The following is a 25,799-nucleotide window of genomic DNA, read 5'->3' as shown; positions in this document are numbered from 1 at the left end:
TTCGTCTGTCGAAACCTTTAAGATTTTTTCTCAGTACTGTTTTGTTTTTCTAAAGGGAGGTAACACCACTACTAACCGTGTATGAAAAAAGCCCCGCCTCATTTTTATCTTATATGGAATATAAAGGGACATAACTCCACTACTAACTGTGTATGAAATAAGCCCAGCCTCCCAACTAACCTAATATTAAATATACACGGTTTCCACGAGGATGCTTTTAACCAATCATATTCCTAGAAATGTATAGGAGGTAAGATAAAGCACATTACAATCCTATATGCATCTTTGGATTCATCTGTTTAAAAAATGATGAGTCCAGAACTCTACACAGTTTTATGTAGTTGAAATATAAAAAAACAATTGGGTGGAATCAGAAAAAATGAAGCAAAAGTGTGACATGGGGGGTCCAATTTCAAACTTAATATTTTGTATTTCTTTCTGTCTTGCCCTATTACCAATACTTTAAATTTTATAATTCCAAAGTTTCAGGCCGAACGAAACAGACACATTGAATAATCTTAAATTTTAATAGCATACATCTCAAAAATATTTAAAAGAAACCATACTACTTAAAACAAGTTTGGTAATAAAACAGTCAAGAAAACATTGCTCAGACCTTTTCCAAATGAAAGTCAATATAAAAAGGAAAATTTTAAAAACCAAAATTTCCATCTTTTCTGCTAAATCATATAATAACAATCAAATTGAATAGCTTAATTTGAAAAAAAATAATAGTAACTAGTGATTGAAGTTTTTGCCAATAAAAAGAATCTTAATATATTTCAGTTACAATAGTAAACTTTGAAAGCCCTGAGATTTTGTGATCATTTGCAAAAAACAAAATGTCATTTCATTGTACCGTTTTAATGTAATTGTATGTAGAAAAAGCCTTCTATTTTCAGTATTTTGTCACACTCCTGACATATTTTATAAAGATTGAAAAATGCTTTAAACTTTCACAAAAAATCACTAAACACATTGCTATATCATTGATTTCAATTTCTGATATCTTTACCCATAGAACAGGACTTTCTTTTTAGGACCATTTAAAAAAAACACAAAGAGAGGCACCCCAAAATGTCAGGAGTGTGACAACTGTCTTTAAACATCTACCAAAGAATACAAAGGACTTAAATGTTTTATTTTTTTTATTTTTCAGAAGTGGCTATTCCAAAGAGAAGAAAAAAAAATCATTACCACTTTGATATGTTTATATCATAGATGTGGGAGTGCATTATATATGTCAGGAGTGTGACGCTTTTTTAAGGCATTTTCTGTCAATTCATAATTTCACAAGAACAAGTTCCACAAGTTTCTTTGTGTAAGAAATGTTAAAACCAAGTAATATTCATATCATTTACCTCTTAAATGTGTTATTTATCATGATTGTTTTGGCACAATCAGTTTTAATTAGTCATTTTTCTATTTTTTTGTGCACGGAGTAATGCAAATTTATCAAAGGAAATAAGTGTGTACAACTATAATATCATATAGGAAAGTGAGGAAATGAATTTTGTACAAAATAGAACAATTATTTTGATTTAAAATGGTATATTTAAAGATGTTTCAAGGATTAACCATTCAGATGTAATTCGTCACACTCCTGACATGAATTTAACAATTTAAGAAAAATATGAAAATTAGCTTTATTTTTAGGACAGATAATTGAAAGACAGCTAGTAAAATGAAGAAACTTTTGGTAAACCTTCCATTCCTTAAAACATCTACCAGATTTGCTGAAATAAGCAGGGCAAAATTTTCTAGAAGAAATGATTCAAAGAAAGAGACTTCGAATGAGAGAACTCGCAAATACTGGCTGAATCTGAAATTAAAAATTGATCAGCGGAAGTTGGACCATCTTAAAATAAAAACCTATAAAACCAAGCTAACAAAAAAAAGCTTAAAGAAAGAAGAACTTCAAATTCCAAATTTTATAAACAGTATAAAGAAAAACAAAGGCAGTGGCAGAGAAACAGTAGAAAAAAAGGAAGAAAGATAAAAAAGAAGTTGGGTTGAATAAGGACTTAGAATCGAACAAAAACAGCTCAAAAATTAAAATGAGAACAGATCTGTGACTGTGTCAGATTCCAGATCTACAGTGAGAAAACCTGCACAACAAACAAGAAAACAATTGCCACAAAACAAAAATGCTTATAAATGATCCCTTCTAGAAGGCCCCTCTGGGTGTAGCATTTTTTATGATGTGTTTCAAAGAACTCGTCCAAGCATTTGGGTTTTGTGGCAGTTGTTTTCTTGTGTGTTTTGCAGGTTTTCTCACTGTAGATCTGGAATCTGACACAGTTACAGATCTGTTCTCATTTGAATTTTTGAGCTGTTTTTGTTCGATTCTAAGTCCTTATTCAACCCAACTTCTTTTTTATTTTTCTTCCTTTTTTTCTACTGTTTTTCTGCTACTGCCTTTGTTTTTCTTTATATTGTTTATCAAATTTGGAATTCAAAGTTCTTCTTTCTTTAAGCCTTTTTTTGTTAGCATGGTTTTGTAGTTTTTTATTTTGTTTAAGATTGTCCAACTTCCTCTGATAATTTTTTAATTTTATATTCAGCCAATATTTGCGGTTTTCTCTTTCCAAGTCTCTTTCTTTGAATCATTTCTTCCAGATAATTTTGCCTGGCTTATGTCAGCAAGTCTAGTGGATGTTTTAAGGAATGGAAGATTTACCAAAAGTTTCTAAATTACTAGCTGTCTTTCAACTATCTGTCCTAAAAATAAAGCTAATTTTCATATTTTTCTTAAATTGTTAAATTCATGTCAGGAGTGTGACGAATTACATCTGAATGGTTAATCCTTGAATCATCTTTAAATATACCATTTAAATTCAAAATGATTGTTCTATTTTGTACAAAATTCATTTCCTCACTTTCCTATATATTTTATAGTTGTACACACTTATTTCCTTTGATAAATTTGCATTACTGTGCACAAAAAATAGAAAAATGACTAATTAAAACTTATTGTGTCAAAACAATCATGATAAATAACACATTTAAGAGGTAAATGATAGGAATATAACTTTGTTTTAACATTTCTAACACAAAGAAACCTGTTGAACTTGTCCTTGTGAAATTATGAATTAACAGAAAATGCCTTAAAAAAAGCGTCACACTCCTGACATATATAATGCACTCCCACATCTATGATATAAACATATCACAGTTGTAATAAATTTTTTTCTTCTCTTTGGAATAGCCACTACTGAAAAATAAAGAAGAAGAACATATTTAAGTCCTATGTATTCTTTGGTACATGTTTAAAGACAGTTGTCACACTCCTGACATTTTTGGGTGCTTGTATAGAAGTTAATCCAATATGTGAATTATGCACCTCAGGATGTCTGTATAGCCTTTTATGGATAGCTTATACATGTATACAATAAATACTTACCAGTTTTACACACAAATACTCCTTTAAAATACAACCATAACACTTTAATTTAGAAATTATCAAATTTTGCCAATATTAATTTTTGGTACATACCTTTTCACAATGTTTATTTATTTACATAATATTTGTGCAATGATAACACCAATCTATAATCTACAAAACCTAGTATTGAAGAATGATTATAAACCATCTTCATATACATGCATTCATCATAATAATTTTTACTCAACATGTAAATTATTAAAAAAAAATCCTGTCACACAAAAAGCGTCACACTCCTGACAAATTTGACATGTTTTTTTAATAAAACTTTTGGCTGGTACAAGATATCTAAATGAAATTTGGCTGCAAGTTAGCTGGTATTGAACTTGTTGGTTTGACATTTAATTTACTTTCCTAAATATAACGGGGGAAACAATATGCCCCAATATGTTAAAATCTTCATTTTTTCTGATTCCACCCAATTACTAAAATAAAATGGGTTGGTGTACATTAGTTTATAAAAAAACAAACTCTAGCAACGTTCTAAGACCAAATGAAAATTTTATGTTGCCCTTCAGGGATGTTTTGAAACTGTTATAGTGTAAAAGGATTCAGTAGAAATTGGCCCTACTCTTTAGAAAGATCTTAATAAATTTCAATTCTGTTTCATAACTGAACACCTTGATGATTTTATAGTGTCATAATATTTAAACTTGAACTTGAAGAAAATGTTCTTTCTGGTAAGTTCTGTTGAACTCAATATGTGTATATGAATAATACAATCTTTTTCATTTTTTTCAAATCATAAAAACATCATCTCATTTTCATGTACAGTATCACATATATATATATACTGTACCAAAAGTTAACACAAGAATGATTTATTATTGAATGTGAAGATTTGATGTATTTTGCAGGTTAAAGAATTACCAGAAGATGAGACTTTTTCATTTGATTATCAAGTGAGTCTATGTTTATATAAATAAATTTGCAATTAAAAAAAACTGAGATACATGTGTACTAAGAGCATTATTCAGTTTTAACAAATTTTCTTTCCCTGACCGAAAATATTTCAACAAGTTGTTTATATTAGACAGTTTAAAGTAACATTTTGTACCAATATCATATTTTGTATTTTCTTAAATATCAGCTTGAGATATGCAAGAATTGACAATTATCTTCTTTTTTTTATCATTTTAAGATTACATGTAAAGTAACTGTATGAAGAACGTTAACTCTATCAAGTTATAGTAAAAAGACCACTATAAATTGAGTTTCTTGTGGTGCATTCAATTATTCTATTGGTCAGTAATTCCAAATCTTATATGAGTTAAGTTGAATTTCAAAATTAACTAAATGGATTTTTTAAAATTTTAATAAAATTGTAAAAACAAGAACATAAGTAACTGTGTTTAAAATTTATAAAAGTATATTTGATTGGCTTGTATGATTAACTAATAATATTATGAATACATCAACAGTTCAACATAGGACATAAGACCACTATATATTCAGAAGAGACTAAGAGGTTAGTGATAGCCAATGGCTTCCACTGGAAGGATGAAGATGACATCAAGGATATGTATACAGAAGTCTTTGGTGTTCCAGAGGTAACTGCTTATTTGACTTTGATAACTATCAAAATTTTATTCTTATACATTCTGTATTTATGCTTAAGGCCATCAAAATATAACAAACAATGTACATTTGAAAAACTGTGAAAAACTTTTTAATCTGTTTACTTAATTATCAATATATTTTAAAAATGGTATTTTGTTATGTTATCATAATTATTGTTTCCAATACTGGGATGTATAAATAAGTAGAAACATAGACCTTTAGGTGGATTTTATATGCAAGGTTGCATGCACAAAAAAGACTTAAGGTAAATGCAGTTAAGTAAACCATTCAATATTTATTTCCTGAATTTTATGATTGTGAATAATGTGACTGGATGAGTATCACAATGATAAAAATGGAATTTTGATATATGAAACATAGATCGTGTGGACTGCATAATTTTTAATAAAGTATATCTTCTGTTAACAGGGTTCAAAATACTTTAATGATGATGCAGAGTTTGGAAGACAGAGAATTGCCAGTTTAAATTCTTTACTCATCAGCCTGTGTACTGCAATCCCAGACAAGTATAACTTTTAATTATTTTAAGATTATTAATATTGAGAAAGTCCAAATGGATTCAGGTTAATTTATAACAAAACAATTCAACAAACTAAAGTGAGTCATGAATTAACATTCATTTACATTGTACCTACAGGTTCTTGATTTTGGACAGACACATATAGAATGTGGCCAGATTTGTAACATGTTTGAAGGCCAAACCCTCCCCCTAATATAATCTGAGAAATTGGTTCAACAGAAGAACATACTATAGAAATCAACTGGAAAGGGCCTATATCATCAGATTGATACAAAGCAGAGTGACGCCTAACAAAAGTACAAACTGCTTGTGGCAGTGGTATTTATTCATCTGTAATAAAACATGACAAAAAAAAATCTAAGAGTACTCAAAATTACTGACTTCATATGCTCTCGAGTGTTCATATTGAAGGGTTTTCTACAAAAAATGGTATTATATGTGGTTTATATTATTTAAACAGGAATAGGACAAATGGTACTTTGGAGTTTCAAAACCTAATAATAGATATAGGAAGATGTGGTGTGAGTGCCAATGAGACAATTCTCCATCCAAATAACAATTTTAAAAAAGTAAACCATTATAGGTCAATGTACGGCCTATAGCATATAAACAACTTCATTTTCTTGAAGGTAGCAATTATGGTAATTTTATCTTTTAACATCTTGATAGATTTGGAGTGACTGAAGAAATGGTTCAACCATTTTTGGAAGGCAAAACTATAGAACAAGCCATGGCTGCTAAAAGGCTATTCATTATTGACTTGGCCATCTTAGAAGGATGCCCTGCAAAGTCAGATGAAATTGTTGTAAGTTACATAAATATTATTATCTAATACCTTTGTCAAGAGACAAAAATTACAAAATCTATAACATCATTCAATATTCGTCCCATTTATGTAACTCCTAAACTTCTTAGTTGCTGATCAAATGGGTTATTGTTGAAGGCGGTACAGTGACCTATAGTTGTTAATTTCTGTGTCATTTGGTTCTGTTGTGGGAAGTTTTTTCATAGGCAATCATACTACATCTTTTTTTTTTATATAGACTTTATAGGCGTTTAAATTAGAATAGTTATTTGAATGTTTTCATTTTTAAAAATTAATGGTGGAAATAAGAGGATAGTTTCTTTTTCCAATAGGGAATTATATTCAACAGCATGTAGTAGTTGGTTGTTATTTACCTTGTTAGTCTATTAACAAAATGACTGATATAACTGAAGATTAGATTTAATTTTTTTAAGCAAACTTTTCTTTCCTATGCGCCTCCTCTAATTTCTCATGGGATATGTTTAAGAACATTTATGAGACAGCATTCTGTAGGCGCAGAAATAGAGACACACTTGTATAATAGAGAATGGAAATGTGTTAAAGAGACAACAACTTGTAATGTATTTTATGATGTATGCAGAAAGAAACAGTATCCTGAAATATATACCAACCCATGCACAGTACAATTATTATACAATATCGTCATTAAGAGAAACCTCTGAAATCTTTTACATAATATTCCTTTTAGTTGATATATATATGTTTTAAGAGATACTAACATAAAGCAATAAAAATTCTACTATTCAATATTATGGTTAGCATGGTTAGGGACCAAATCATAGTAATGAAATTTTTACTGCATAATTAGCATTATTCACACATTAAATGACAAGAAACAGTTTGATTTAAAAAGATAAAAAAAACAAATTTAAACGAATGAAATATATCAATGCTAATTTTATAAAAGTTTGTTAACCACATGTGTTAAACTAAATTTACGCACCATTACCTTGATATTGATGGTAACAGCATCCCCGGCAAGATACAATGTTATAATAATTGTTTGTGTTGTACATGATTCTTTGTCAACGTTTATTCTCAATATAATTTTTGAAGGTGTTTAAAAAACATATTTTTTAAAAGATGATGTTAGATTAAAGGGAAACTTCGCAAAAAAATCAAAAATTGATATTATGTTTATTCTGTATAAAAATGCTCAAATTCATAGATATTAAAGTTTTATTCTGCTAGATAAGAGATCACCATCGATTTTAAATTTAGAGTATCAATTCTCTGCGGTCAGCCATTTTGTCACCTTCTCCGATTTGCAGTCACGATATGTCTAAGGACCAAAACTACAGTAACCCGATGTAGTCGTAATTGCGTGTCGATATCTCGTCAATCGTATGGTTGTTTTATCCGACTAGTTAACTAGTTAACTAACTTGATACGGAAAATTTTCTTCTTTTTTTTTTAAATAACCATGATCTGTTATTTTTAGACTGATAATATAGGAATTTAATAGTGAAAAAGTCAAAATTTCAAATCATAAATAAGTCTTCCGTGAAACTTGAATTGTTTTCGGAAATCTTATTAGTTCATAATTCTTTTATGTAATAAACTTTATTCAAATAAATTAGGATCTTCGCTCCACTGATCACCCGCATGGCTAAAGGTATTACTCCCAAAGATATTGTAGGGGGTGTGAGGTGACACGTCCAGGTATTCAAGCGATTTCCTGTCGAGTTTGCAAATTCATGCATCGTTTCACTTCTTAGTGTATTGATAAGTGTACACGGCCGATAACTTATAACTTTCCATTTTGAACTATTAGGTGTATAATATAGATCTCTATCTTGCGTGTCCGAAAGTGATATTACTAAACTCATACGCTTGTTTATGAATAACATTTCTGGTGAAAAGAAAATTATTTATAAAAATATAAATAATACCAAAAAAAAACCAAACAGATTTGATGAAATAAAAATCTATATACGTATTTTTTCCAAGGGTAAATTTGGTAAAATGTAATATATACTCGTTGTCAATGGTGAAGGCCAGAAATATTGTTTTAAAAAAATGTACGCACTTGTCGACCATTCGTATATACGCCTGAATTATAAGTTACGGACCTATAGTGCAAATTAAAACATATACATGTATACATAGAACATAAGAAAGAAACATACATTTTGCGTAAATTGGGGTAAAAGTTTTGTAAAATGACAAGTCCACGTATGCCAACATGCAGTATGTAATCATCAAATGACGATAGACTATAGTATACCAAAAGAAGAAGAAGAAGAAGAGATTTAAATACAGGTCGATATATAACTTTATTTGGCTCATCGAAGTTATGGACATTTATATATCACTTAGATTGTTCTCGAAAAAAGGAAGAAATTCGCCATCATCACAATTGTTCCGACATGCATGTAATATATACGCAACTGGAAGTACACTAATACCGAGGGATGTGAATATTTTCCAGGAAAACTATAGAGTATCAAAGTTTCAAATCAATTTCGGGATTTATTTTCTCTCTTGATATTCAATGACAGCAATTTAAAGAATAAACTGCTTGTCCGTTTTAGTGGTATTCTTGCCAGTTGAAACAGACTTATAATTACATTAAAAAACAGGGAAAGATGACATTTAATTCGTTCATTTTTTTTAATACATCGTTGGTCAAATAGCTAAAGTATTATATATAGTTACGGTGTGAGACAAAGAGTATTTTAAGAAGGACATTCCCGATTATGCATAAATTTTGTTGATGTTTTTCACACTTGAGAAGCATATCTGTTCGTAATTTGTTGATTCCATTCCAATTAGATCCTTAAATAGTACAATTTTTAGTTCATAAACTCGTGTTTAGAAGGCAATTTTATTTATAAATTCTTCAATTAAAATAATTCAGTATTTTATCGTTACTAAAGTAATCAAAAGTCATAATTCATTAAAAGTGATCTTATGCAAAATATAAAAATATACAACAGCTATCCAGTTATTGTGCGATCTTTTTATTCCCGTTATTTAATTTTTTTTTTTTTTTTTTACATTCATGTGTCTGAAACTTTGTCTGACTCCCGTTTACAATTGATACGAAATGTTGTTCACACCTGAAATGCCAATGAACCGTGACGCCTAGATTTCACTAAATGAGGATCAAAAGATTAGAATTACATAATGCTAATCTTTTAATTACATTGAGTTAAATTCCACATTCTTTAGGTGTCACAAAACAATACACATTTTATTGTTTCCACTGTACAAGCAAGTGAAAATGATTGCTGGAATGAAGCAAAAAGGTCAGAATACAAAGTTAACATGTATTTTTAATACACTATCGATCATGTCAGTTTCGTATGTTTGTTTAAAGTATTTTTAGAAAAAAAATCATAAAAATGTTCTATTGTATGATTTACTTTATTATTAAAATTCGTTTTAAAAAATCCACACGATCTTATTTTAAAAGTTGCATGGCTATCACTTATTTTTCGTTGGTTAATAGCTACACCAAAAGTCGTCGATGCGCTTTAAATCGCGTTATTAGATGGTTAACGAACAAGACTTAAATGAGATATTTTCACTCCCGGCATGCATCAAAGACTTAAACTACGTCACATAAGTCAGGAAGTTTCAAAAAATAAAATTAATAATTCACAATTTTCTTCTTTATTAGATTTCATATCAAAATAAAACTTGGTGAATATGTTTTTTATGGTATTATGAACATAATAAGATGAAAAGTGAAAAATCGCGAATTATCCCTTTAACAACACATGTTAAAGAAAAACAATCCACTTTTTAGAGTGGTATATTTTGTTAATGATTGATTGTGTATTTGACTTTTTTACTTTTGTAGATAACTTGTCCTTTTGCCTTGTTTTATTTCAACAATGCCAACCATCTTATGCCGATAGCTATACAGTTATTTCAGCAAAAAGGACCAGATAATCCAGTAAGTAATCCATTATTATTCATGGGGTACTCATTTTCATTGATTAAGATGGTATAAGCCAAGGAAAACATTGAATTTTTAAAAATATTCAACAAAGTATCAATTTTCCACAAAAACAATGAATCCACAGTACATTCTTTATCGTTTCCATCCATTGTTTTATCAAGAAGCCAAGTAGTGGCTGTACACTTGAAAAGTCTACTTTTTGCAAGTAAGCAAAATTTGCATGACAAAAAAATGTAAAATTCTCTCACTTGGTAGCTTTATATTTCAACATGTTTCTGAAGTAAGAATTGTTTATGCTTTAAATGAATTTTTAATATATAGTTTATCTGAAGGACTGTGTTCTAGTGGCCAGCTACATTATTGTAATAGATATAAGAAAATTTGGTAGGACAACTCTCTATCTAAGTCACAATTTGTAATAGTAAACCATTTTAGATTAAAATAAGGCCTTCAACTCAGAGTATCTGCTCACACCAAACAGCAATCTATAAAGGGCCTCAAAAATTACCCTGTGTACCCAGTGTAAAACAATTCAAACAAGGAAACCAACTGTCTGAACTATATCAAAAGGAGAAACAACAAACACTTATGAACCACATCAACAATGACAACCACTGAACATCAGATTCCTCACTTAGGACAGGTGCAAACAAATGCAGCAAGTTTAAACGTTTTAATAGGTGCCAACCTTCACCCTTACCTGAAACAATAGTGTAACATCACAACATTAAGACACACTATAAAATATCAACTGAAATGGCTAAACTCAATCAAAAGTCTTGATTTTTTTAATTTTTGGATTTAAAATTTTTATAACAGGTGTTTTTACCCTCTGATCCAGTATATGTGTGGATGTTGGCAAAGATGTGGTACAATCTAGCTGATTCTACATACCATCAAGCTCTCACTCATTTAAGTATGTAGTCAAATATTTTCCAATAGACATGCTTTAATATACAGTGTTTTCCTTTTTTCACTAAGGTAAGGTGGGTGTTTTAAAAAAATAACTTGCAACCGGGTGTTTTTTTTTTTAAATGTCCAACCTTTTTTAATTTACTGTGGGTGCACGTGGGGGTCACAGAAATAAAGATTAGTATAATATTCACATTTTATGGAGTTGAACAAACATAAATAGAAGTAGTCATATTAATTGTCAAATATTCTTTGATTTTATTTTTTCTCTTTTATCTTTACTTTCATTTACAATTTTATGCATCAGCATAGATTTAAGGCCTTTCGATCCAGGTTTCTGTTCTGTTTCTTGCTTTTGTGCCTTATTTTTGGCACACAGAACAGTGGTATCCTTCCTCTGTGACTATAAGTCATTTGAAGTCTTGCTCATATTTGTCTTCACTTGCGTGTCTTTTCCGTTGTTTGGTTGATTTTTGTTCAATTTCAACAACTTCAACATTACTATCAATTTTATTTAACTTATTTGGTCTAGTATTTTCTTTATCATCATCGTCAACTTCCTTTCTTATCCCCCGATTGATTAATGAAAACATTGAAATTTGACGATTGGACGCCATCTTTGTCAATGAAAACAAGGCGGGATTAGTATTCAAATTTTAACGGTACGGAACCGAAAAAAATTCGGATTTTGAAAAAAAAGCCGACCACCTCCTAAAATCGAAAGGTGGTCGGCTTTCAAAAGAAGGTGGTCGGCACACCCGGCTTAAATGCCGAATGGAAAACACTGATATATATTGTAAATTCTGAAATTATTGAGTGCATTAATTATTGTGGTATTGAGAAAAATTCTGTTTAGTTCACATTTGCAATTATAACCCTGTCACATTTTGTGCAATAATAAAGCATCGCAATAAATTCTGAATTAACAGTATTCAATACCACCTTTATTCACTTATTCATTTAAGATACTATGAAAAAAATGTACAAATGCAAACATTTTAGAGCTTCCTTCTTATGCTACACAATACGTCATTTAAACTTATGATACATAATAGGTAATAATTGCTTATGTAAAAGAATAGATGATAACTTCCAATTGTTTTCTCTTGCCTGTCCACCTTACTTCAAACTCTCCTTACTGAGACAATACAAATAGCAATTGCTCTTACCTCTGATCTTTAATTAGATAAAAGAAGATGTGGTATGATTGCAGTGCCAATGAGACTCTCCATCCAAGTCAAAATTTGTAAAAGTTAACAATTATAGCTCAAGGTACAGCCTTCAACACTGAGCCTTGTCTCACTCCATACAGCAAGCTATAAAGGGCCCCAAAAATGACTAGTGTAAAACCATTCAAACAAAAAACCAATGGTTTAATCTATATAAAAAGGAGAAACACTTATGAAAAACATGATTAAGCATGCTTTGAGTTATCTTGCAAGTTCATCTCCTCTGAAAAAATATTTTTCCTTAACTGATTTAAGATTGCTTGTATTTTATTACATAAAAACTTTTAAAATTTTTAAGCCCCACCTTCAATGGTAGAGGGGCAATATGTTTTCTGGTCCGTTCGTCTGTCTGTCCGTTCGTTCCTCCGTTTATCCCGCTTCAGGTTAAAGTTTTTGGTCAAGGTAGTTTTTGATGAAGTAGAAGTCCAATCAATTTGATACTTAGTACATGTGTTCCCTAGTGTTGTTCCGATGATCGGAATAAGTCGGAAATCAGTTGGTTGGGCCTGGCGATGTCGATAATCGATTGGCATTTTGTTCAATCGATTGTCGTTAAAGTTTCAGGACTTTTAGCTTATCAACTTCCGGTCCGTTTACGGATTGCGTTTTATATGCGCAGTCAAACAAATAATAACAAAAAATATCAGTCGATGACAATAACAATGTCAAACATCCTATAATTAAAGACATAACCAATTTCCTTCTTGAAAAACGTGACAAAAGCATTGACTATAAATTTGCAGATTGATGGAATGTTATTTAAGATTAATAACTTTGTATGAAATACTTTCTTTCACTGAATACCGGTACTTGTTACTTGAGAGCGTACAAATCATTCTGATTTTAGACAAAATAATTTCTTTGCTTCATTAGAACGTGTTGCAAATTGCCTTTTATTAATGTTTTATCCATTTGTAGCATTAAATACGTCATATTCCTTTCCAAATTGCTTGCCAAACATCGTTTATTTTTGTAAATTTTCCGAAATTTGTCCGCCATTTATAAATATAAGAATCACGAATCGGATACGGTTCAACTATGCAATAATTCCGCATTCTTGCAATTATAAGTTCAGACGCACGAATGGCACAATTGACAGAAAATAATGATCACAAAAGTGAAAAAAAGCATTCAACACGAATTAACAGACATTGGCTTAATCCTCTTTGTTTACTGTATATATTATAATGCAAATGCATTGTTTTATTTTTTTCTGTTAATTTTGAATTTCTTAAAGTTAAAAACTTTATATATATTTTCTTAATTAGAAGCATTCAAATGTTCATACAGCTATGTTATTGAAATTGTTTTGTGAGTTACACCATTGAAATTTAGAAATGTTAGTGTCACTGACTCACTGTTGGTAATTAATGTTGTAATAATGAGATAAAATATGTTCAATATGAATCTTGATTCTTATTAATTCATTGTTTTAACTGCTAAATAGATAATTATCAAAGGTACCAGGATTATAATTTAGTACGCCAGAATATGAAAAGGAAACAAAAGATCAAAAATGAATATATAAACTCTGCAATGATATGGAATATACACATTAGACATGTACAATGAGACTAAATGCATGATTTCATTTTTAAAAAAAAGGGCAAGGTATTATGATGCGATTATAACCGATAGTCGGTTGGTTGCTGTCAACCGATTGTAATAGATAATCGGTTGGTAATTTCAACTGATTATCCAACACTAGTGTTCCCTATGATATGATCTTTCTAATTTTAATGCCAAATTCGAGTTTTTACCCTATTTTCACAGTTCATTGAACCCAGAAAATGATAGTGCGAGTGGGGCATCCGTGTACTATGGACACATTGTTGTTTCAACTTAACTTTTAGTTTTTGTTCACTAAATTTGGTGATTCATTCTTACTTACTTTATAGCAATGGACATCGTTGACAATGAAAATTGTTCATTTATGTCTATCAATGTGATAGCATAAGAATTGAATGAAACATACTTGCATTACATAATGAAAATCACCAAATTTAAAAAAAAAAACATGCATAAAATAATAACTGTTGTTTTACTTTTCAGATTTCACCCATTTCATGATGGAAGGAATATGTGTTGCAACAATGAGAAACCTTTCACAATCCCATCCTGTACATAGATTACTTAGTCCACATTTTATCTACCTCATTTCTATAAACTTGTATGTATTATATTATTTAATTAGAAAAAATAAGAATGTATGGTAGCTCACATTTCCCCCATACAAAAGTAGTTTGAATTAAAACAAAAACAGGTTACATGATTCTGTAATTTGAATGTTTTTTTTTTCTTCTTGTAATTGTAGTTAACATAATAGTTAAGATAAAAAAGATTACCTGGATTCTGTATTTTGAATGTTTTTTTAGCTCACCTGGCCCGAAGGGCCAAGTGAGCTTTTCCCATCACTTGGCGTCCGTCGTCCGTCGTCCGTCGTCCGTCGTCGTCGTCGTCGTCGTCGTCGTCGTCGTCGTCCGTCGTCGTTAACTTTTACAAAAATCTTCTCCTCTGAAACTACTGGGCCAAATTAATCCAAACTTGGCCACAATCATCATTGGGGTATCTAGTTTAAAAAATGTGTGGCGTGACCCGGCCAACCAACCAAGATGGCCGCCATGGCTAAAAATAGAACATAGGGGTAAAATGCAGTTTTTAGCTTATAACTCAAAAACCAAAGCATTTAGAGCAAATCTGACATGGGATAAAATTGTTTATCAGGTCAAGATCTTTCTGCCCTCAAATTTTCAGATGAATCTGACAACCCGTTGTTGGGTTGCTGCCCCTGAATTGGTAATTTTAGGGAATTTTTGCTGTTTTTGGTTATTATCTTGAATATTATTATAGATAGAGATAAACTGCAAACAGCAATAATGTTCAGCAAAGTTAGCTTTACAAATAAGTCAACAGGACCAAAATGGTCAGTTGACCCCTTTAGGAGTTATTGACCTTTATAGTCAATTTTTAACCATTTTTCGTAAATCTTAGAAATCTTTTACAAAAATCTTCTCCTCTGAAACTACTGTGCCAAATTAATCCAAACTTGGCCACAGTCATCTTTGGGGTATCTAGTTTAAAAAATGTGTGGCGTGACCCGGCCAACCAACCAAGATGGCCGCCATGGCTAAAAATAGAACATAGGGGTAAAATGCAGTTTTTAGCTTATAACTCAAAAACCAAAGCATTTAGAGCAAATCTGACATGGGGTAAAATTGTTTATCAGGTCAAGATCTTTCTGCCCTCAAATTTTCAGATGAATCCGACAACCCGTTGTTGGGTTGCTGCCCCTGAATTGGTAATTTTAGGGAATTTTTGCTGTTTTTGGTTATTATCTTGAATATTATTATAGATAGAGATAAACTGCAAACAGCAATAATGTTCAGCAAAGTTAGCTTTACAAATAAGTCAACAGGACCAAAATGGTCAGTTGACCCCTTTAGGAGTTATTGACCTTTATAGTCAATTTTTAACTATTTTTCGTAAATCTTAGAAATCTTTTACAAAAATCTTCTCCTCTGAAACTACTGTGCCAAATTAATCCAAACTTGGCCACAGTCATCTTTGGGGTATCTAGTTTAAAAAATGTGTGGCGTGACCCGGCCAACCAACCAAGATGGCCGCCATGGCTAAAAATAGAACATAGGGGTAAAATGCAGTTTTTGGCTTATAACTCAAAAACCAAAGCATTTAGAGCCAATCTGACAAGGGTTAAAAGTGTTTATCAGGTCAAGATCTATCTGTCCTGAAATTTTCATATGAATCGGAGAACCTGTTGTTGGGTTGCTGCCCCTGAATTGGTATTTTTAAGGAAATTTTGCTGTTTTTGGTTATTATCTTGAATATTATTAGCTCACCTGGCCCGAAGGGCCAAGTGAGCTTTTCTCATCACTTGGCGTCCGTCGTCCGTCGTCGTCCGTCGTCCGTTGTCGTCGTCGTCGTCCGTCGTCGTTAACTTTTACAAAAATCTTCTCCTCTGAAACTACTGGGCCAAATCAAACCAAACTTGGCCACAATCATCATTGGGGTATCTAGTTTAAAAAATGTGTGGCGTGACCCGGTCAACCAACCAAGATGGCCGCCACGGCTAAAAATAGAACATAGGGGTAAAATGCAGTTTTTGGCTTATAACTCAAAAACCAAAGCATTTAGAGCAAATCTGACTTGGGTAAAAATGTTTATCAGGTCAAGATCTATCTGCCCTGAAATTTTCAGATGAATCGGTCAATCGGTTGTTGGGTTGCTGCCCCTGAATTGGTAATTTTGAAGAAATTTTGCTGTTTTTGGTTATTATCTTGAATATTATTATAGTTAGAGATAAACTGTAAACAGCAATAATGTTCAGCAAAGTAAGATCTACAAATAAGTCAACATGACCAAAATGGTCAGTTGACCCGTTTAGGAGTTATTGCCCTTTATAGTCAATTTTTAACCATTTTTCGTTAATTAAAGTAATCTTTTACAAAAATCTTCTCCTCTGAAACTACTGGGCCAAATTAATCCAAACTTGGCCACAATCATCTTTGGGGTATCTAGTTTAAAAAATGTGTGGCGTGACCTGGTCAACCAACCAAGATGGACGCCACCGCTAAAAATAGAACATAGGGGTAAAATGCAGTTTTTGGCTTATAACTCAAAAACCAAAGCATTTTGAGGAAATCTGACAGGGGATAAAAATGTTTATCAGGTCAAGAACTATCTGCCCTGAAATTTTCAGATGAATCGGTCAATCGGTTGTTGGGTTGCTGCCCCTGAATTGGTAATTTTGAAGAAATTTTGCTGTTTTTGGTTATTATCTTGAATATTATTATAGTTAGAGATAAACTGTAAACAGCAATAATGTTCAGCAAAGTAAGATCTACAAATAAGTCAACATGACCTAAATGGTCAATTGACCCCTTAAGGAGTTATTGCCCTTTATAGTCAATTTTTAACAATTTTCATTAATTTGGTAAATTTATGTAAATTTTTACCAAATATAGTTCTCTGTTACTAATGGGCAAAGTTCATGATAGATATAATTGTAAGAAGCAAAATCGTTCAGTAAAGTAAGAACTTCAAACACATCACCATCACCAAAATACAATTTTGTCATGAATCCATTTGTGTCCTTTGTTTAATATGCACATAGACCAAGGTGAGCGACACAGGCTCTTTAGAGCCTCTAGTTATAGATAGAGATAAACTGTAAACAGCAATAATGTTCAGCAAAGTAAGATTTACAAATACGTCAATGCAAAGGAAATAGTCAGCTGACCCCTTTAGGAGTTATTGCCCTTTATAGTCAAATTTTAACCATTTTTTCGTAAATCTTAGTAATCTTTTACAAAAATCTTCTCCTCTGAAACTACTGGGGCAAATTAAACCAAACTTGGCCACAATCATCATTGGGGTATCTAGTTTAAGAAATGTGTGGCGTGACCCGGCCAACCAACCAAGATGGCCGCCATGGCTAAAAATAGAACATAGGGGTAAAATGCAGTTTTTGGCTTATAACTAAAAAACCAAAGCACTTAGAGCAAATCTGACATTAAAAAATTGTTAATCAGGTCAAGATCTTTCTGCCCTCAAATTTTTAGATGAATCCGACAACCCGTTGTTTGGTTGCTGCCCCTGAATTGGTAATTTTAGGGAATTTTTGCTGTTTTTGGTTATTATCTTGGATATTATTATAGATAGAGATAAACTGTAAACTGCAAAAATGTTCAGCAAAGTTAGATTTACAAATAAGTCAACATGACCAAAATAGTCAATTGACCCCTTAAGGAGTTATTGCCCTTTATAGTTAATTTTTAGCATTTTTCATAAATTTTTGTAAATTTTTAGAAAATATTTTCCACTGTAATTACTGGGCCAAGTTCATTATAGATAAAGATAATTGTAGCAACAAGAATGTTCAGTAAAGTAAGATCTACAAACACATCACCATCACCAAAGCACAATTATGTCATGAATTTATCTGTGTCCATTGTTTAATATGCACATAGACCAAGGTGAGCGACACAGGCTCTTGAGAGCCTCTAGTTTTATTTTCTTGTAATTTTAATTAACATATAGATTGCACAAAAATGATTAAGATTTTTTTTGTAAGAGAAGACTATTTTGTGGTGAAAATTTATAAAAGAGTGAAATGTCCTGATAATGTGAATAGTCAAATAACTGTAGTTCTAACATATAACTTTATAAAGCGACAACAAATTGTTTTATTCAGCCTTGGTCTTGGTGTACTGGTAAATGAAGGAGGTTTCCTTGACAAAACATCAAATGGTGGTATTGAAAGTGCCTTCCACTTAATGAGAAAGAGGTGAGAATATTCAACATTTGCTTTGATTGGTGGATATTGACAAAAATTTTGAAAAAACGAAAAGTCGATTGGAAATAAGAAGTATTTTAAGCCATTTTTTTGTTTGAATAATCAAAATACATTTATACAATCTTTGATGGTTAACTGCATTTCTTTAATATATGCTATTTAAGGAATGACTGTAATATTTTGTCTGTCTATGAAGAAAAAACATAAAAAATTTGGTGCACACTGAATAACGCGCGCACCACATTTTTTATGTTATTTCGAATAAACAGAAAAAAATATTACAGTCATTTCTTATAATTTAATTCTAAATTCCATTTTAAACAGTAGAAAACTATGAAAAAACGTTGATGACATCACGGTCACATGACTAGTTGATGTCTATGGGCTAATAACAAAATAACGTCAGCCAATCAGAAGACACGTAACATCCAAAATTAAATTATCGTTATATGTTATTTCACTTCCTCTGTTATTTGTATACATTTTACCGAAAGAATTGGCATGCATTGCTTTTCCAATTTCAGCATGGACTTCTGGAGATTGGATGTAGATGGAACTTTACCAGAAAATTTAAAGAGCAGAGGGGTAAGTTCAAACTATTGACTTTTTATTGCCTACAATATTGCATGAGTTTATTGACAGTTTCATAAATAATGGAATTGAAGAAATAAAAGTAGGATGGGAAATTATCAAAAAGAAAAACAAATATCTGCTGCATGATAAATAGAATATAAAATGCAATGGAGACATTTTGTAAAAATTACAAATTTATTAATTATACCCCCCCCCCCCCCTTTAAAAAAAGGGGGTATGCTGTTTTACCTCTGTCTGTCCATCAGTCCGTCCATCAGTCAGTCCGTCCCATGAATAATTTTCGTCGCATTTTTCTCGGGAACTACTTTACAAGGATTTCTGATGTTTGGTTTCAGGGTTTATATAAGTCTGATATACTGCTTGATGTGTTTTCAGATCCATCACTCGACAACTTCCTGTTTACCGAACATTTGTATTATTTTACACATGATACCAAGTTGAACATTTTCATCACATTTTTCTCAGGAACTACAATACAATGATTTCTAAAATTTGGTTTCAAGGTTTATATAAGTCTGCTATACCGTGTGATGCATTTTCAAATTCATCACTCAACAACTTCCTGTTTACCGAACACTTGAATTATTTAACACATGATAACCAAGTTGAAAATTTTCGTCACATTTTTCTCAGGAACTACAAAACAAGGATTTCTGAAATTTGGTTTCAGGGTTTATATAAGTCTGCAATACCGTGTGATGCGTTTTCAGATTCATCACTCAACAACTTCCTGTTTACCAAACACTTGTATGATTTTACACATGATAGCCAAGTTGAAAATTTTCTTCACATTTTTCTCAGGAATTACAATACAAGGATTTCTGAAATTTGGTTTCAGGATTTATACAAGTCAGCTATACTGTGTGATGCGTTTTCAGATTCATCACTCAACAACTTCCTGTTTACCGAACACTTGCATATTTTTACACTATTAAAATTATCCACTTACGGCGGGGTATCATAAGTGAGCAGTAGCTCGCAGTTTCACTTGTTTTTATAGATTTTTAAATTCAGTGCATCATGATTCTTTTTCTTTTTTATCATAAAATCTGAATGTTTTCCAAACTGACAGTTACCGTTTCTACAACATAATTATGATAATATATCAACTCTGACATTAAGACCTGTAGTAAATTTGACATGTTTTTAGTTCATACATTCATTTTGAGTCCCCTACCAACGAGGTTTTCCACACTTTTTGTCTTCATGCTTGAAGATATTTATTTGATATTTGATGTATTGTTTTGTCATTACAAGTTACAGATCAAGTTTAGATTTTGTTCTTGTTTTAAGATGATTTTGTAGGGTGTTATAGTCCTTTGACTGAAAAAAATCACAAAAATAATCAAGTTTTCCATATTTTTCTTCTTCATGCTTGAAGAAATTGATTTGATATTATAAAGTGTATGGTTTTATCATGACAAGTTACAGATCAAGTTCGAATTTTGTTCTGGTCTGACTATTTTGTGGTCCTTTAACTAAGAAGCTTCATGAATATGTTTTCTCGTCTTTTTTCTTCCAAGATATTGATTTTAAAATTGGTATATATATATATACTTTTATCATGACTAGCTCCAGATCAATTTGGAATTTTGTTGCAGTCTGGGGATTTTTTGCAGAGTTATGATCCTTTTCACATTAATAATCAGCTTTCAACACTTATTTTCGTCATTCTTGAAGATATTGATTTGACAATTATTATATAATTTACACCATGACAAGTATAGATCAAGTTAGAATTTTGCTCCAATCCAATAAATTTTTAACCAGGTCAAGGAGTATGTATTGCCATGTCATATTAACAGAATGCTTGCTGTAAAATTGGCATCTCCAGTGCTTGTGTATTTTAAAAAAAATAACAGATTTTGCAACATTATTTCTGCTTTTATAATAGATATACAGGTTCATTAAAATCTCAGAATTATCTGTTCAACCAACAGTTTTCTTGCATTTTGGTCTTGCAGTTGTGATACATGTAGTTTAAACAATATTATTTAAATATTCATGATTTGCATTAGAAGGTAAAGTCACTAAGTTAACAATGTCAAATTGAGATGTTTTATTCCAAACTATATTTTATATAAGGGCTATTCCAGAAAAAAATGTATGGGGGTGTTGGAATGCAGTTTTTGTCAGCACCTGCCACCCAGACAATTGTATTTGAGAATTATAGTGCATTATAGTGTGAAAAGTTGCTCTGATACCCATCACCCATGTATTATTAATATAATGTGCCTTCCAACCCCCCCATACATTTTTTTCTGGAATAGCCCTAATTAAGTTCTTGAATGGTAATGAATATGAAATATACAGACAATATTTTTTACAGATATATAACATGCAGACATCTTCGATATGTGTTATATATATGTGAATATGACATCATTATGAAATTATATGAATGTTGGACTAATGTGGACATGTTCTACTTTCAGGTTCTTGACCAGTCTATTTTAAAAGATACCTATCATATGAGAGATGATGCTCTTCTCCTTTATGATACCATCAAAACTTACGTTAAGAAATATGTGACCATATACTATTGTAAGTTTATTTAAATTAATTTGGATTAGTTCCACTGTTTATAAATATATATACATGCACTCAGGTTTAATAATAAATATTTACTTCTTTTTTTAGAAATTTGTGAACAACTTTTACAGCTGGGTCTTTTTATCTAACCCAAATGTGACAATAGTTTGTGTTTAACATGATAGGTTTTTCCTGGTTTGTCTTTTTAAAATGCTTGAAGGTCATCAGAGTAACCATCACACTTCTGGCATTGTCTTTTGTCAGTATATATGATGACTGATTCAATTTCCAAGCATTCAAATTTTTTCTGAATTATGTTTTAGCAACAACAAATTCCAGCAATGTGTCTTTCCTAAATGATTATTCTAATTTGATTACCAGAGATCTCAGCAGTTGCAATGTAAATTTTTCAAAAGTCGTTATAAGTGAATAATCATACATTTTCAAAAGGCAACAGTCATAAATTTGCAACTATATATGTTGTTACTTGTACTTTTGTATATTTTCACCATTGCTAGTCCTCAAGTAGAACTTGATTTAGCATAAATTAGAATCAATAGTTATTAAAAATAATTTTGTATTGTGTGTTTTAGCAGAAGAAGGTTCAATGAAGGGTGACTGTGAAATCCAGAACTGGGGTGCAGAAATTGTGAAGTCAAGGGATGATGGTGGTTGTGGAATGCTGGTACGTAATTCCTATTGTAGTACATGTATATATATATTACATTGTTCTTACTATGATTGAAATATTTGCCACTGATCGTTCAGCTAATTACAATCAATCAATGAAGCATAGAATTATTCCATATCGTTGCATATCATTATTCTATGCAAGCAGATATGGTCAACTGACAAGAAACTAAAATCATTGACACTTTTCCAGACTAAGAATTAAAATCAAAGTTTATGAAATATATCAATGTCAGTGTAAAAAAAAATATACATGGTGGATGTATCTTTGTAGACTAACAGTGCAGTTAGCAATCAGTAATAATAATGATTAAGTACTATAGAAAATGTTTGCCTGAAGATACCAAATTACTGCATTCTATATGTATATAATAAACATCTGTATGCTGTTACCTCAAATGATGGTATATAATCCAAAGTCTTTTTCGTTGGGTTTAGATTCCAGTCATTCAGAGAAGCAGATTGTAAAAATTAATGGAATGTTTTTTTCTACTAAAAAATTATACTAACCAGTATATTACAATTTTGCAGGGAGTTCCAAATAATGGCCAATTTGAAACAATTGACCAACTAGTGGTGACATTGACAGCCATTATTTATACATGTAGTGTTGGTCATGCAGCAGCCAGCTTTCAACAATATGATGAATATGGAGCTCCATTTTCATACCCATTTATTATGCATGGAGCTCCCCCTAAAGATAAGGTAAGTTGTGATCAGCTTTGTTGTATTAACAAATAATAATGAAACAAATATGATAATCCATTGAGAAGGAGTGAAATGAGCATGCTGGGAGGAGAAGAGCAATTCTTCACCTTTTTGATCTGTAGAAAAATACATAAAAAAAGAAGAAAATCAAGAATTGCCACACATACTGAACAGTTCAACAGATCATATCAATTATGTAAATCTGACTTAATCACCACCATGAAAGTTCATGTTAGTGCTGAAAGAGGCGTTAAACATCAATCAATCAATTAATACTCCTGACTATTTCAATAAAAAAACAGATGTACAAACCATGGAAAACCTATGATCAATAAAGACGAGAAATTTTTCAGCATTGCATTGTACAGAACTTTGAGCACACCAAAAACAGTATCTAGAATTTAATTTTTAAACAGTGTAAAATAAGATATTAAAAGTAGATAATGCAAACCATTTACTTGAAAACAATCAATAGAAAAACTTAAATTTATCAAATCGGCATCATATTACAATAGATATACATGTAATAAGCAACAATACTAATATTTTTAGCTTCAGAAAGACTAATTGTGTTCATATCTTATATTATAGGAACCAGTAGATTTTGAAACTGTCTTGAAGATTATTCCTAACAGAGCTGAGCTTCTAACATTAATGTCAATCACAAAAGTACTTAGTGAGAAGAGAACAAAAGACCTTGGTAATTTTGAGAAGCAGTTGATTGTAGATCCACCGGCAATACAAGTTGTAGAGGAGTAAGTCTTGATTTTAGGCAACTACAACTAAATATTTCTGATGGTTTTTTTTTTACAATTTCAAACTCATTAGGGGTAACAGTCAGAGTATAGATATTGTTACCTTAATAGTTGCATGATATAAAATTCATGGAATTTCACAGTGGTGTGTATATTTTGTTAGATTTGAAAATTGTAAGGACGATTTGTTGCTAATTTTCTTTTGTTTGTGTCTATTGTGCTATATGAAATTCATAGCAACTATTACAGTTCAAATTATCACCATACAGGATCTACAAAAATGCCAAAATGCCAAAAACAATATATGACTCTTACAGGAATTGAATCCTTTAAGTCTACTTTTTACTAATTTTTGTGTCAGTCATATACTTTTTCCAAGATCTTCTTCTCTGTAACTACTTACCCAGGAACAACAGAACTTTAGGTGAATAATTAGTCTAAATTTTGTGGTTTTTTTTCCCCAATATAGTTAGCAAACATGGCCACCATGACTAAAATTAGAATGTAATGGAAAAATGTATGAATTGTCTAATATATATTGATAACTATAATAGAAAATCTGACAGTGGTAAAGATGAATGCAGTGTCAAGTACTACCTACTTCTTATCCTTTATTATTATTTGAAAATTCTTTCTTTTTTCTTTTGTTGAATTCCAGCATTCCATCATCTTGTTTCCATTGTAGATTTCGAGAAGATTTGGAGAAAGTTGGTAAAACAATTGACGAGCGCAACCAAAAGAGGGAACATCCATATGAATGGCTACATCCATCAGAAATACCAAATGCCATTAGTATATGAAATTATTTCAGCATTATGTTTAGCTTAGATAATTGGACACAATATTTTGTGTACCAACATCAGAGGATAAATTTATAAACACGACATACTTGCAGCATCCTGTTATTTTTGATGTTCAATGTAGCTGTAATTTTTTTTGAAACTATCTGGCAACAGTGTTATAATGTATTTAAAAAAGCAGCTTTTTTGTCAAAATAAAAAGCGTAGCTTTTGAACATTTAAACTGTTTTGTGTTAAAAGTAACTATCACTTATTTCTAAATAAGGTAGGGGAACAAAATCGGAAAACTAGTAGAATCTGATGTTTTGTTTTTGTTTCTAGATAGGATGGAAAAGAATTAGTTAACATTCACCTTATTGTCAAAATATTTTTAGTTTCTTTGAATCAAATATATGCACTTGCACACAAATTAACCAGTACGCATCAATCCTGAATTATTATCTACATGCCATAATTCTATTTTGTCATTTTTTTTTACCAAAAATGATACATGTAGTATTGTTATATTTAGTGCTAAATCTTGATAAATATATGTATATCATGACTTGGAAGACTTGTTTCTTGTTTTGTTTATGACAGTAGTCAAGTTATTTAAAACAACTATGTGTGGGAATTTTGTGTTTGTTTTGGCCTCCAATAAACCATATAAATGTAGTGTAATTGTGGATAATTCCTGAAATTCCGATGTCTTTTATCTTGTTGTGCTCATGTCCCTCATTATTGAAGTAGAAGTGACATATTGAGTCTGTTCTATTAGTTCATTTGTCTACACTACATATCCATTACTTCATATATGAAACTTGCCTGAAATCTGAAATACACAATGAATGTACCTTTTATTTTATGTCAAGATTAAATAAATTTTGGTGTTTTCTTTTACAAACATTGGTTTGCTTTAAACTTTAAACACAGAAATTTTTGCATTACTTTCCATCTTATATTAATTCATTTCTAATGTAAAGGATTTCACAAGGTTTCCTACAT

The 25,799-nt window shown here is 31.0% G+C and overlaps 1 protein-coding gene across 2 annotated transcripts in view; it reads left to right on the top strand.

Annotated features, from left to right (window-relative positions):
* LOC143082984 (allene oxide synthase-lipoxygenase protein-like) overlaps positions 1 to 25,366 on the top strand; it is a 31,217-nt gene extending 5,851 nt beyond the window's left edge. For both annotated transcript variants that reach the window (XM_076259050.1, XM_076259060.1), the window contains exons 3-16: positions 4,303 to 4,347; positions 4,867 to 4,995; positions 5,435 to 5,532; positions 6,216 to 6,351; positions 10,181 to 10,276; positions 11,102 to 11,198; positions 14,476 to 14,593; positions 18,635 to 18,727; positions 19,261 to 19,321; positions 21,766 to 21,874; positions 22,456 to 22,547; positions 23,084 to 23,257; positions 23,852 to 24,015; positions 24,701 to 25,366. In XM_076259050.1, the coding sequence (XP_076115165.1) occupies positions 4,303 to 4,347; positions 4,867 to 4,995; positions 5,435 to 5,532; positions 6,216 to 6,351; positions 10,181 to 10,276; positions 11,102 to 11,198; positions 14,476 to 14,593; positions 18,635 to 18,727; positions 19,261 to 19,321; positions 21,766 to 21,874; positions 22,456 to 22,547; positions 23,084 to 23,257; positions 23,852 to 24,015; positions 24,701 to 24,815 (1,527 nt within the window). In that variant the 3' untranslated portion in view covers positions 24,816 to 25,366. The remainder of the gene's footprint in view (positions 1 to 4,302; positions 4,348 to 4,866; positions 4,996 to 5,434; positions 5,533 to 6,215; positions 6,352 to 10,180; positions 10,277 to 11,101; positions 11,199 to 14,475; positions 14,594 to 18,634; positions 18,728 to 19,260; positions 19,322 to 21,765; positions 21,875 to 22,455; positions 22,548 to 23,083; positions 23,258 to 23,851; positions 24,016 to 24,700) is intronic.
* Positions 25,367 to 25,799: the final 433 nt, after the last annotated feature.

The sequence above is a fragment of the Mytilus galloprovincialis genome, chromosome 1 (genome assembly GCF_965363235.1).
Source record: "Mytilus galloprovincialis chromosome 1, xbMytGall1.hap1.1, whole genome shotgun sequence".
Taxonomy (NCBI): Eukaryota; Metazoa; Mollusca; class Bivalvia; order Mytilida; family Mytilidae; genus Mytilus; species Mytilus galloprovincialis.
The sequence above is the reverse complement of the archived record's forward strand: the minus strand, read 5'-3'. Positions and strand labels throughout refer to the sequence as shown.